Source organism: Excalfactoria chinensis, chromosome 5 (genome assembly GCF_039878825.1).
Source record: "Excalfactoria chinensis isolate bCotChi1 chromosome 5, bCotChi1.hap2, whole genome shotgun sequence".
Taxonomy (NCBI): Eukaryota; Metazoa; Chordata; class Aves; order Galliformes; family Phasianidae; genus Excalfactoria; species Excalfactoria chinensis.
In genome coordinates, this window is record NC_092829.1 from 20,192,979 (window position 1) to 20,205,475 (window position 12,497).

Here is a 12,497-nt window from a genome sequence, read left to right on the forward strand (position 1 = left end):
ACCTGTAACAAGCATGCAGTCACAAAATAAGAAAGAAAACAAGAAAACAGCTATCATTCCATACTCTCAACTAAAATTCCCAAGTTCTACATGGCTTGTCATCTTAGTTTGACATTAAGGCACAGCTTAGAATTTTTTTTGCTTGTGATAAGTTTTACTGATGGCCAATTTTTCACATCCATCATTTCCGGGTGCTCTTAACAATACAATGAGACAGAAACCTCCTTGCAGCATGAACTAAAGGCTTTCAAAAATACCAGCACACCTGGAGACTGCACGTGAAAATCCCACGCTTCTACACATAAAAGAATAACTTGTAAGTTACCCCCTGTAAGCTAAAATTGCTTTTGTAAATAACTGTAATGGTGGCCAAACAGTATTTTAGCACACTCTAACAATGCATTCTCAACCATTTAAGCACACATAAATAAGGAAAAGATGGACTAATTCAAGTGGAACTTCAGGTTTCTCATTCAGCATCAATATTATAAAATAATACTACCGACCAGATGACTACGTAGTTATATATGATAATCCAAATCTTATTACGAAATAATAAAAAGGTTAACTTTTATTCTTATGAGCTTACCCCAACATTAGGCAGCTGATCCTTCCTGAAGAACCACTACATACTACAAAAGAAGTATGCACAATCCATTCCAGGGGACTTTATGCAATCCACTTCACAAATGTTACAGCCGGATTTAGAATAAGGGCTCCTAGTTCTCAGATCCACGCTCAAACCACACCTACCCTTACCTCACAATTGCAAAAGAGAATGAGAACAGAAGAAAAGGGAGAGAATCTCATGATTCTTTATTGTACTGAAAATAAAGGCACTTGTACTACAGCTGGAGACACGAGGACACTGAATCTAGCAGCCCTACCTCTAACAAACAGAGGTTATAAATAGCCTCCATCACACGTATTTCATTCAGGTTTATCCCTTATTGATCACCCACGCTCTAGTTAGTAAATCAGTAACCTATTGATTACTCACTGGCTCTGACTGCCCTGGTGGTAAAAGTGTCAGTTTCAAGTGGTTGGTGCACTTTGCAGGCACTGTAAATCTGCATACAGGGAATCTCCAGGTTGTAGGTACTTTGGGAGAGGGAGAAATGAAACAATGCACACAGAAACAATACACCTCATTAAAACATAGGCAGGATGGGCATCCACGTTACAATTCATGAAATGAGCATTTTCTGGTAGATAAAACACTACTGGTGTTGTACTGGTAAGAGAAGAAACTGGTGAATCCCAGTTGTCCTCATTTCAGCTGGGATACATATTACCTTCTTGCTAGTAGCTGGTATGGAACTGTGCTCTGGATTTAGGACGAGAAAGATGTCGATAACATCTAATGTTTTGGTTTAGTCCTTACTAACTCAAGGAGTTTTCAGCTCCCTCGCGTTACCCTGACAGTGATGGGCTAGCAGTGCACAAGGAGCCGGGAGGGGACACAACCAGGACAGCTGACCCACACTGGCCAAAGGGATATGCCATACCATATGGTGTCATGCTGAACAGTAAACCTGGGGGAACTGACTGTACCTGGGAACTGGATGGGCATTGGTCAGCAGGTGGAGGGCAACTGCACTACATATCAATCATTTGTATATTCTTCTACTATCAACATTATTAATTTCCCTTCCTTTTCTGTCCTATTAAACCGTATTCATCTCAACCCACAAGTTTCACCTTTTTTCCAATACTCTCCCCATCTCACTGTCAGGAGGAAATAGGAGAATAGCTGTGTGGTGCTGAGCTGCCTGTCACATTAAACCACACCAGTTTCACAAACCTATAGGAACACTGCTACCAGCAAAGTAAGGTAATGGGTATGCACAGCACACCATGTCACAGCAGACAGATGTTAACTATAAAGAGTGAAAAATCTGTGTCATGATGCAACCATGAATTAGTTCTTCTGCAAAATGTAGATTTTAACAACTCCTCTGAACAGGTTAAAGGCAACTCAAGAGATAAAACTGAACAGGGCCAAGAGGAAAGGATGGCAGAAAATACACACTGTAGCACTGTCACAAGCCTCCTTGTAAAGAAGTCAGAGGCACTGAGCACTGTGGAATGACAGATTTGAGGCTAAACTGGGAAGACACAATGGTACTTAATCTGGTTTTACTGGCTTTCTATTTCTTCTGCTAGGCTTCTATATTTTGTTGAATGTTGCACAAACAGTAACAAGGAAAAAACTGTTTAACTGGACAACAGCTGGTGGATCATAAGAAAAAAAGATTGCAGTGCTAAATTCCCATTAAATCTGGTAGTCAACCAGACACTAACATGGAAATCAACCTCAGTCTAGAAAGGACTGAAATTCTGCACCAGGAAGAGAAAAAACTGAACACACCTGGAGAGACAAAGCAGGCTCCAAAATGCAGCTTCCCTGGTAGCTGCAATACACCCAGCTCACACCACAGCTTCTTACTGACAGGAGTTAGTGAATGAGAAATTACACATGTAGAAAAAAATGGTTTTATATTAAAAAAATGTATAGTTTCTTTCTGAACATGTTTATATGTACATTTTAATCATAAGCTAAACAATTATCTAGGAAATACAGATTTCTCTTTCGCTCTTAACATAGTACTCAAGGTATATGGTGATTCTGCACACAGCTCACACTGGAGAAGAATCAGGCTTTGCTATGCACAAAGCTGGGATTTGTTGTTATCTTTAATGTGTCAGAAGGATTTTGAATGTTTTCTTGCTTTCAGTTTCCATGTAGTTCCTGTTTGTTTAAATGAAGTGTAACTGTACATACTGGACTCCTACCTCATTCCTACAGATCAAAGTGACCTCATGCTGGACAACTATTGGGGTCATACAAACTTGCCACTGTCATAGATATAAAACCCAGAAAATTCTAGAGTTTAGGACTGTCAAGCAATACAATCCATGGGAAACAACACAGAGCACAAGCAGTCACCAGTTCACAATGAATCTAACTGAACTGAATTAGGTCCTTCAAACCTTCTTAGTCTGTAAAACGATGTCCACTTAAAACTCAGAGTAAAATACACCTCAGTCTCAAAACAGAAGTCTCTGAAAACATCCTGCAAAACCAACTGCAACAGTCTGTGTCCTTCTTGGAAACAGGTGGTATATCACACACATTTCTTGCTGTAATCTCACATTATTCAGTTTCTCTGCTGACAACCTCTGGAAGAAGCAAAACAAGTGGACTATATAGAGAAAATTAGGTAGCCATCAATCTACTGTCACACAAACAAGGGATGTTATTATCCTCATGTTAAAATAAACGTTCAGCAGAGACAGCATCTAACAAGGGTACTACTGCTAAAAAAAATGCCACACGGTCCAAGTGCTGCTGCTGAGATGCTAAATTCCCAGCAAACATAGGCCAAATGAAACAGTCTTCCTCTGAATCTGGAAGCGTTGTTACCTGAGGTTTATGGTGGCACAGCGGAATTGCCAGGTTGTGGCCTGAACCAATGGTTGAGCACCAGGTGAGAAGGTGTGGCTAACCCAAGGAGCTCAGGTACAAACAATGCACCTCAGTGACTAGAAGGGGTGGAGCATGGATCCATCCCTCTTCATCATCCTTTAAGGGTTAGCAGCGAAGTAGCAGCATCTCCCCAGACAGAGATTGCACTCCCCTTAAGCCACTGCTGACCACCAAAAGAAGTGAGCTAATTTTCCTTCTTTGTTATCTCCTATTGCTCCATAGCACTTGTATCTCAGTAGAAGGTACTGCCATTGCCTTCTTTTGCCACACAGGTGGCTTCACAAAATTAAGAGCAGGAGCAGAATTTCTCCTCTTCTTTGAAACTACAGACTCAGATGGGCACCAACATTTGATCTGCACTTAACTTTTGTAAATCAATACAAGTTTTGTGCATAAGAGAGTCTCCTCTGCTCTGCAGAACCCCATGAGACAAATTCCAGAGCAGATTTCCATATTCCAAAGTCACTACAAGTTAGTTCACTTCTTCAATCATCTGAATCTAATAGGCCTTCATGCAGCAATGCTCTGTTCCCCAAGTATGCATCCTAACCATGGAGCAGTTCCATTCCTAAAGTTTACCTATGGTTGTCAAGGACAGAAAGGAACACATTTTTTTAACCATTACTCAATGTGATCCCATGTGTTGTATTCTCTTTTCACGCAGACCTTTACAATATGTGTGCACTAGTAACAGCAGGTACCTAATATTTACCTGACCTGAGTACACAGATCTGGTAAAAGCAACATACTTCATAGCAGAAGAAAGCAGCAATAAATAAACAAGACTCTGAAGCCAAGGGGAATTTATTTTTCATTCTGGAGAATTAGGATTCACCAAAACGGAAGCATTAGGCCTTACACAACTGCATTTGATGCTAGATTAATAGCTTCTGTTTGTTGAATGCCTGTCAGAAGAATTCACTTATATCCCCAGCTGGAATATTTGCTAGGCTTTAGTAGCAAAGGGAGACATAAAAGTGTTTGGCTAAAAAAAAAAAAAAAAAAAAAGGAAAAAAAATGGGAATAATGGTACCTAAAGCAGACGATGGAAAAACACACACCTAGACATCTCAGGGAGATTAAGATGTGTGGATAGGATGTATGGAATAAACTGGATACTCTCCTGATCAAGTGGGACAGCATGGAATTATGAAAATTCATTCAATCCTTCCACTACCTCAGGAGAGGCCTGACATTGCAGGCAATCTCTATACTTCCATATGCTTGAATAAGAGGCAGAAATGCCAGGATCTCTATACAGATACAAAAGAATGAGATTTACAATAGACACATATTTCTAGAGCTGGAACGTTCTACAGATGTCCTTCAAACCTCCATCTGCATCATCTACTTGCCACCTAGGAAGAAATAATTCCATGCACCAGTACAGGTTGGGGGAAGACCTGCTGGAGAGGAGCTCTGCTGAGAGGGACCTGGGCGTCCTGGTGGATGACAGGTTGGCCATGAGCCAGCAGTGTGCCCTTGTAGCCAAAAAGGCCAATGGCATTCTGGGGTGCATTAAAAAGAGTGTGGCCAGCAAGTCAAGGGAGGTGATCCTCCCCCTCTACCCTGCCCTGGTAAGGCCTCATCTGGAATACTGTGTCCAGTTCTGGGCTCCCCAGTACAAAAATGACAGGGATCTCTTGGAGTCCACCAGAGGCCCATAAGGATGGTGAATGGCCTGGAGCATCTCCCCTATGAAAAAAGACTAAGTGAACTGTGTCTCTTTAGCCTTGAGAAAAGAAGATTGAGAGGGGACCTGATCCAGGTCTATCAATATCTGAGGTGTGGGGGGCAAAGTTTCGAGGCCAGACTCTTTTCAGCAGTGTGTGGAGACAGGACAAGGGGAAATGGCCAGAAACCGGAGCACAGGAAGTTCTGAAAGAATGTGCACAAGAACTTCTTTACAGTGAGGGTGACGGAGCACTGGAACAGGCTGCCCAGGGGGGTTGTGGATTCTCCTTCTCTAGAGATGTTCAAGACCCACCTGGACGCTTACCTGTGCAACATGGTGTAGGGAACCTGCTTTGGCAGGGGGGTTGGACTTGATGATCTCTGGAGGTCCCTTCCAACCCCTATGATTCTGTGATCTCACTGGGCACTGACATCCACTTTTCTTAAGACATCTGGTCAGAACAACACATTCCATTTTCACCCATACCCTACTTTCAAGACTAAGCAAACAAATAAATAATATTTGGGACAATTTATCACCTACCTTCCCCTCTTATTCTACCTGTTTTACAACTCACATTGAAGAGAACACTGGTTATAGACTCATCTGAAACTCTGCCTGCCTCAACAGAATATTATCCCACAAAACTATACCCTATCGCATTTTTCTACCGATAGAACTACTGAATAGCCAAAGTCTAATAAAAATATTCTGTTTAAACCTGTATAAAATTGTACCAGAAATAGTGTTGTCAGTAGGAGCAGCAAAGTGATCATCTCTCTGTACTCAGCCCTTGTGAGACCACACCTTGGGTACTGTGTTCAGTTTTGTCTCTCTCACAACAAGAAAGATATGGAAACACTGGAGATGTTCAAAGAAGGGCAATGAAGCTGATGAAAGGTCTGGTGCATAGGCCATATGAGGAGCTGGGATTATTTAGTCTGGAGAAGGGGAGGCTCAGAGGTGACCATATTAGTGCTTTCCACAACTACCTGAAAGTAGTGCCTCTTCTCCCACATAACTAGTGATAAGACTAGAGGGAATGGCCTCAAGTTGTGACAGGAGAGATTCAGATTAGACTTTAGGAAACCCTACTTCTTTGAGAGAGCGGTCAGGTGCTGGACTGGGATGCCCAGGGATGTGGTGCAGTCACCAAGCTTGGAGGGGTTCAAGAAATGTTTATATGTTGTACTGAGGGACATGGTTCAGTGGGAAATATTAGTGACTGGTGGGCAGCCAGGCTGGAAAATCTCAGAGGTCTTTTCCAACCTTGGTGATTCTATGACTCTATAAACATTCTCTTCAAGTGGAGTTCAAGGTAACAATTCTTTTCAGATTGTTCTTTCTCCCAGAGAGGTAAATGGGTAGAAAGGAATGAAGGGAAGGATCACTTGGGCTGTCCATGCAAGTCTCGTCTTGCTTGCTTTTAACAGCCAGCATCGTCAAGCAGAAACCTTAACAGACAAGACATGATTAGCAAACGCTTTTGTGCTCTTAAAGGAGAGTAATTATAGGCATGTGAAAAAAGGAAGAGATCCCTGAGGTACTCTTACTTGCATGCCTCCCGAGAGGCAGCAGGGCCATTAAAAATTCCATGATGAAGAGGAAAAACAGCCTGGGAACAGCCAGGAGGCAATACAGCAAATTAATACACCAGTTGTCCCTTGGGAGGACCGCAAGAAAGCAGGAAACTCTCCTCGCTTCACAAAATAAAATTATACCACTAATGATAACAGTCACCACACACACAAAACTGCTTCTAATGATGGGTGTGAAATTCCCACTGCTATGCACACACTTTGAATGAATCTCTTCTCATCACAGATATAAAGCAAGAAAGGTAATCTTGGTAGCATACAATTCACACAGCCGTTCAAATAAGACTTCCCAAGGAACCTTCCACATAGAACCTCTTTGACAATGAAAAGCCTTTTTTCTTGAACACCCCTATCTGTGCTCAGGACTTTAGCTAACAGCTCTGCCTAAATGAATCACTGTGCGACTCCAGATGAAGTGCACCAAAATCTATCACAGAGGCAAAGAAAACACTTCCATGGCACAGAACAGACTCTGGCTGGTAGCTTCGCTTCCATTGGACACATCTGTTTAGTGGACATGGTGGGGAGGGGCTGGCGGTTGGACCAGGTGATCTTCAAGGTCTTTTCCAACCAAAATGATTCTGTGATTTGTGCTAGAAGGAACTGGACAGTGAGGTAATCTTCCATTGCACAGAGGGCATGAGACTAAACAAACTGGATATCCATAACATCAAAACAGGATTTTCACCCCAGGGGTTGGTGCTGGGGCCCGTCCTCTTCAATATCTTTATTGATGACCTGGATGAGGGCATCAAGTGCACCCTAAGTAAATTTGCAGATGACACCAAATTGGCTGGGAGTGTGGATCTGCCTGGGGGTGGCGAGGCCCTACAGAGGGATCTGGACAGGCTGGAGAGCTGGGCTGAAGTCAATGGGATGAGAATCCACAAGACCAAATGCCAGGTCCTGCACTTCGGCTACAACAACCCCGGTCGATGCTACAGGCTTGGGGTGGAGTGGCTGGAAGACTGCGTAGCAGGAATGGACCTGGGAGTATTGACTGATGCTCAGCTGAACATGAGCCGACACTGTGCCCAGGTGGCCAAGAAGGCCAACGGCATCCTGGCTTGCATCAGGAACAGTGTTGCCAGCAGGAGCAGAGAGGTGATTGTTCCCCTGTACTCGGCACTGGTGAGGCCGCAACTCGAGTACTGTGTTCAGTTTTGGGCCCCTCACAGCAAGAAGGACATCAAGGTCCTGGAACGTGTTCAGAGGAGGGCAACAAAGCTGGTGAGGGGTCTGGAGCACAGGCCTTATGAGGAGTGGCTGAGGGAGCTGGGAATCTTCAGCCTGGAGAAGAGGAGGCTCAGTGGAGATCTCATTGCTCTCCATAACTTCCTGAAGGGAGGTTGTAGTGAGTTGGGGGTCGGCCTCTTCTCTCATGTCATTAGTGACAGGACTAGAGGGAATGGTTTCTAGCTATGGCAGAGGAGATTGGGGCTGGACATTAGGAAATATTACTTCTCAGAAAGGGTGGTCAGGCACTGGAATGGACTGCCCAGGGAGGTGGTGGAGTCACCAACCCTGGGAGTGTTCAAGGAACGACTGGATGTTGTGTTGAAGGACGTGGTTTAGTGGGAGCTATTAGTAATAGGTGAACGGTTGGACTGGATGATCTTTTAGGTCTTTTCCAACCTTGGTGATTCTATGATTCTATGATTCTCTAACACATTTCACATCACTTTCTGGACATTAGCCTTCTCCACCCTATTCTGACACAATTCTGAGTAGGGTTTCTCCAGGACTGATAGAACTTGCTAAAAAATCAAGCTATGGGAACTGACTCCATCCACAAAAAGAGAGGAAAGGGTTAATTGGGAAATATCTGAAGAGCAGCTCCTGTTAAGAGAATGTTCCCAATTTTCCTTTGTGCCCCTGGCAGCATCTTTATGTAAACATCTTGCACTAAAAGTTCTCTCATATTTGAGACCATATAACATTTTTTAATTCTTACCATCGTTTTGCACTCCCTCCTCCCCAGATTCTTTCACACATTAACAATATTACACACTATAATAGGAAGCTACTTAACAACAAACACTTAAAAATACACTTACCGCTGGGATTGGACAAACTACTTCCTGATCAACATTCAGTAACTAATCATTGGGATGATGCATGTCAGGACACCAGTCACTTATTCTTTATAGGAAGGAGCCAATCTTATACCCATTGGATAACTAGACCATATACGCAGTAAGTATAAGCAAATATGATCACTCCAGAAATGTCATTCCACAGCTTTGGAAAAGGCCTTCACTGATCATTATAAAGGTAGACACTTTGCCCTGTACAAATTTGAATGAGAGCTGTTGAGATCCCCTTTCTGGAGGACCAACAGGAAACAGCTGGTCTCACCTGTAACTTCTGTACAGCACAAAGTGAAACTCTTGAGGCACAAGAAAGGTTATCTTCGCTGCAACCAATCTTCTTGCTTCACAGGCACAAAACATCCCCAGACTGGTGCAAAAGCACCAATTTACTTATGCACAATATTTGGAACTATTTTTGTTCTCATCCATTCATCAGATGAATGTTTAAGAGCTGATTTCTCTCCCCCCAAACCTTTTCAGCTTTAGCATGCTGCCTACAGCAGCATGAGGTCATGGTGCGGTATCACAAAATTCCCTGCAGAAGCCAGAGGGAGGAGAGGCTTTGCTGGGTAGGTGCCAAGCTTTCGCTCAGACACACACAACCTCAGTACATTTTTCATGCTCTATTTGCTAATTAACAAGGGGAAAAAAAAGCCATGAAGCTGAAAGTCCAGACGGTTCTTTCAGATTTGGTCCTTCATACAAGCACGTAAGCAGAACTGTGTCCCAAGCAGGACCTTGCTTCTTTGTATAGTAAAGAGCTCAAGGGCACCTTACCTTCAGATAGTCACCTGCAGCACAAGAACAGAAGTCACAGCCAAGGACAACTCTTGGATGTAATTTAGGATTATTCAGCAGAAGGTGGCTGAACAGCAAGTTAACCCCAACCATGCAAACTCAAATATACCTCAACATTTGGGCAAACCAGCTACAGGAACACAGAAAGATACCAAGCCATTAGAGGTCACCTGATTTAATTTAGGTGACTAGTTCTGAACGTGGCCAGAGGCTCTACTTTAGGCACTTAAGATACCAAAATGCCTTAGCATGTCACTCACAGTAGTCTATCAGTATTTTCCTTCTCATCTTGTTCTGATTTTAATACTGAGCAACAATACTATATCCATTCATACCTAGGCAACAGGATTGCAGCAACTGAATGCACAAGGAAGAACAGATTGCATTTGTTTCTAAAAACACAGTATCTTCTGCCTATCTGCCACAGACATTTTCAATACACTCTTAAGTGCTTACAGTACTTTGCCAGATAATCTGCATTGGTATGTCCTATCCGAAGTTGGAACACAGGTCTCTTAGGAAATGTGCATTAAGTTCTCTGCTTGTGACAACTGTTCATACTGCACAGTACTACTGAAGATACACATGGAAGGGAACCAAGACAACCCAACAGAGCAGAGAAAGGGAGTTACCTGGCAGTGCAGTGTGCTGGTGAGCATCTTCGGTGGGAAGCATCAGCAAGCACATCCAGAGAGTACAGAGGAGATAATGGATTGAACTGGAAAGTCAAGAGATTTTATTTAAGCAAAGCATTAAAAGAAACAGTCTCCATATACAGCTGCTCAGATCTATTCCCTACAGTTGTTCATGCAGTATAAGAACACCTTTCTGAAACACCAAGGGACAAGGCTAGATGAGAACTCTCAGTTCAGACAGCAGACCTTGCTCAGGGTGCAACAGTAAATCTTATAACCATCTTCTCCCAACAGACAGCCCTACAAGCACGCTTCTTTTTCAACTCGCATTATTAGAAATGCTGATTGACTGAGAGCATACTCACAGAGCTCTACTGCTGCACATAAGTATAAAAATCTACCTCCCTCTAGTGAAGCCCCTTGTCCACATTCATATTGTAGAACGAAAACTTAATGCACAGAACTTCTCAACAGTCTCAATATTCCCCCATATTCACACGTATCACTGAAACAGATCTCTAAAAGGCTCAGGTCCACCAGGCTCATTTCACATTGAGCTCAGAATTCATTCCACAGCAAGTGAACTGCTCCTCCCAGTCACAAGCTTTACTTGCAAACCGCTTGAAACAATTTTCTGAAATCATGTGTGGTCAGGCTAATCTTACATCCTTTGTATGGCACACACCAACAAATCCTGAAGGCATCAAGCCTGTGAAAGACTGTTTATTGTAGAAGATGCAGCTCTGCTATTTTTTTAAGGGATGGGAAAGACATGGAACAATATACTCAGTCAATGCAGAGAGCAAACCTAGCTCAATATGCAAATAGATGGCTTAAGCTAACAGTTGCCCAAGGGTGTCCACACTACATTTCCATTCAACATCTCCTCCTCTTTATTTATAAATCACACCAGAAGCAGGAAATTTATTTCCATCCGTTTTGCAGAAGTGCTTGACCGATTTCCAGAATGCTTGTTCTTATATTACTAGGATTACTGATGCATTTTTAAATAGGGAATATCCACAGCTGTAGCAAAACTTGTCATAAACGCTATACAGAAGCCTAGAATTCAGTATTAGGCCTTTGTCTTCAAACTGTCTGACAAAAAAGAGGCACTATGCACTACAAGGCTTCTTAACAATGAGTTCCTCCTTAAATTGGGCTATTAGTTTACCGTCAGTGAAGTAATGCTGCAGCTGCACCATAGGGGAGAATCATCAGTACCTCTCTGTAGCTGAAGCAAGATCAGTTACAAAAAATAAAACTAATTTATATTGGTCATTTATAAGCTTATTGAGTTATCTCTCTTTAACAGTATAAAAGTGGTATGTGAAATGGTGTCATTAACAAGGAATGCGCAGTTGCACAAAGGCCATAAAATTACCTCTTCGCGTAAAGACTTGCCATATATGTATTTACAGTCACCTACAGGGTAAAACAGTGTTCAGTCCCAGTATTCACTAACCAAAAGCCAACTAGCAATGGAACAGAAGAGTGCATGGCTAGGAACACCACTACAGCACCACCCTCTAAAAGGAAGATCTTTTTGCTTGCCACTATCAGGAACCCAAGGTCTTACATCATGAATAAATTTTCCTACCACTGAAGCCATGTAAAACTCACAAAGAAAAAATACAAAACAGTAGAAGCACCTACGCCACTGATACAGTCAGTTAAAAGAGTGCATACTTCTCTCGTTATTCACTTCTTTCTGCTTCCTGTTTCATCTGCTATTTAATTACAGCCAGATAACAATTGGTGTTTTTAATTTTTTCCCCTTTGCTGTTGATGAGACTATCATGAAGAAGCCTAAGCCAAATAAGGCAAAAGAAAGCATGTGAAAAGAGAAAAATGTTCCAATTATCGTGGAATTCTGTGAGGCCAAGGCTTCTCCTGACAATAGGCATTCTCCCTCCCACTAATTACTGGAGAGGAAGGCAGACACTAACCTGAAACACCAAAACAAACAAAAGGAGCTCCTCAGCTATTCAGACAACATAATGCCAGAGATGTGGGTTGCACTCAAGTTCAGAAGACAATAGTTACCAAAAAGAGAAGGGACAAAGCTATTGGAACAGGTTGCCCAGGGTTGTGGTTGATGCCACATCCCTGGAGACTTCCAAGGCGAGGCTGGACCAGGCCCTGAGTAACAAAATCTAGTTGTGCATGTCCTTCTTTGTTGCAGGGGAGTTGGACTAGATGACCTTT

At 42.7% G+C, this 12,497-nt stretch overlaps 1 protein-coding gene across 3 annotated transcripts in view; it reads right to left on the reverse strand.

Annotated features, from left to right (window-relative positions):
* The window catches only part of GPATCH2L (G-patch domain containing 2 like), a 39,871-nt gene that overhangs the window by 13,070 nt on the left and 14,304 nt on the right, over positions 1–12,497 (reverse strand). For all 3 annotated transcript variants that reach the window (XM_072337977.1, XM_072337978.1, XR_011903740.1), the window contains one exon: positions 10,287–10,372. In XM_072337977.1, coding sequence (XP_072194078.1) covers positions 10,287–10,372 — 86 coding nt within the window. Of the gene's footprint in view, positions 1–10,286; positions 10,373–12,497 lie in introns of those variants that run through there.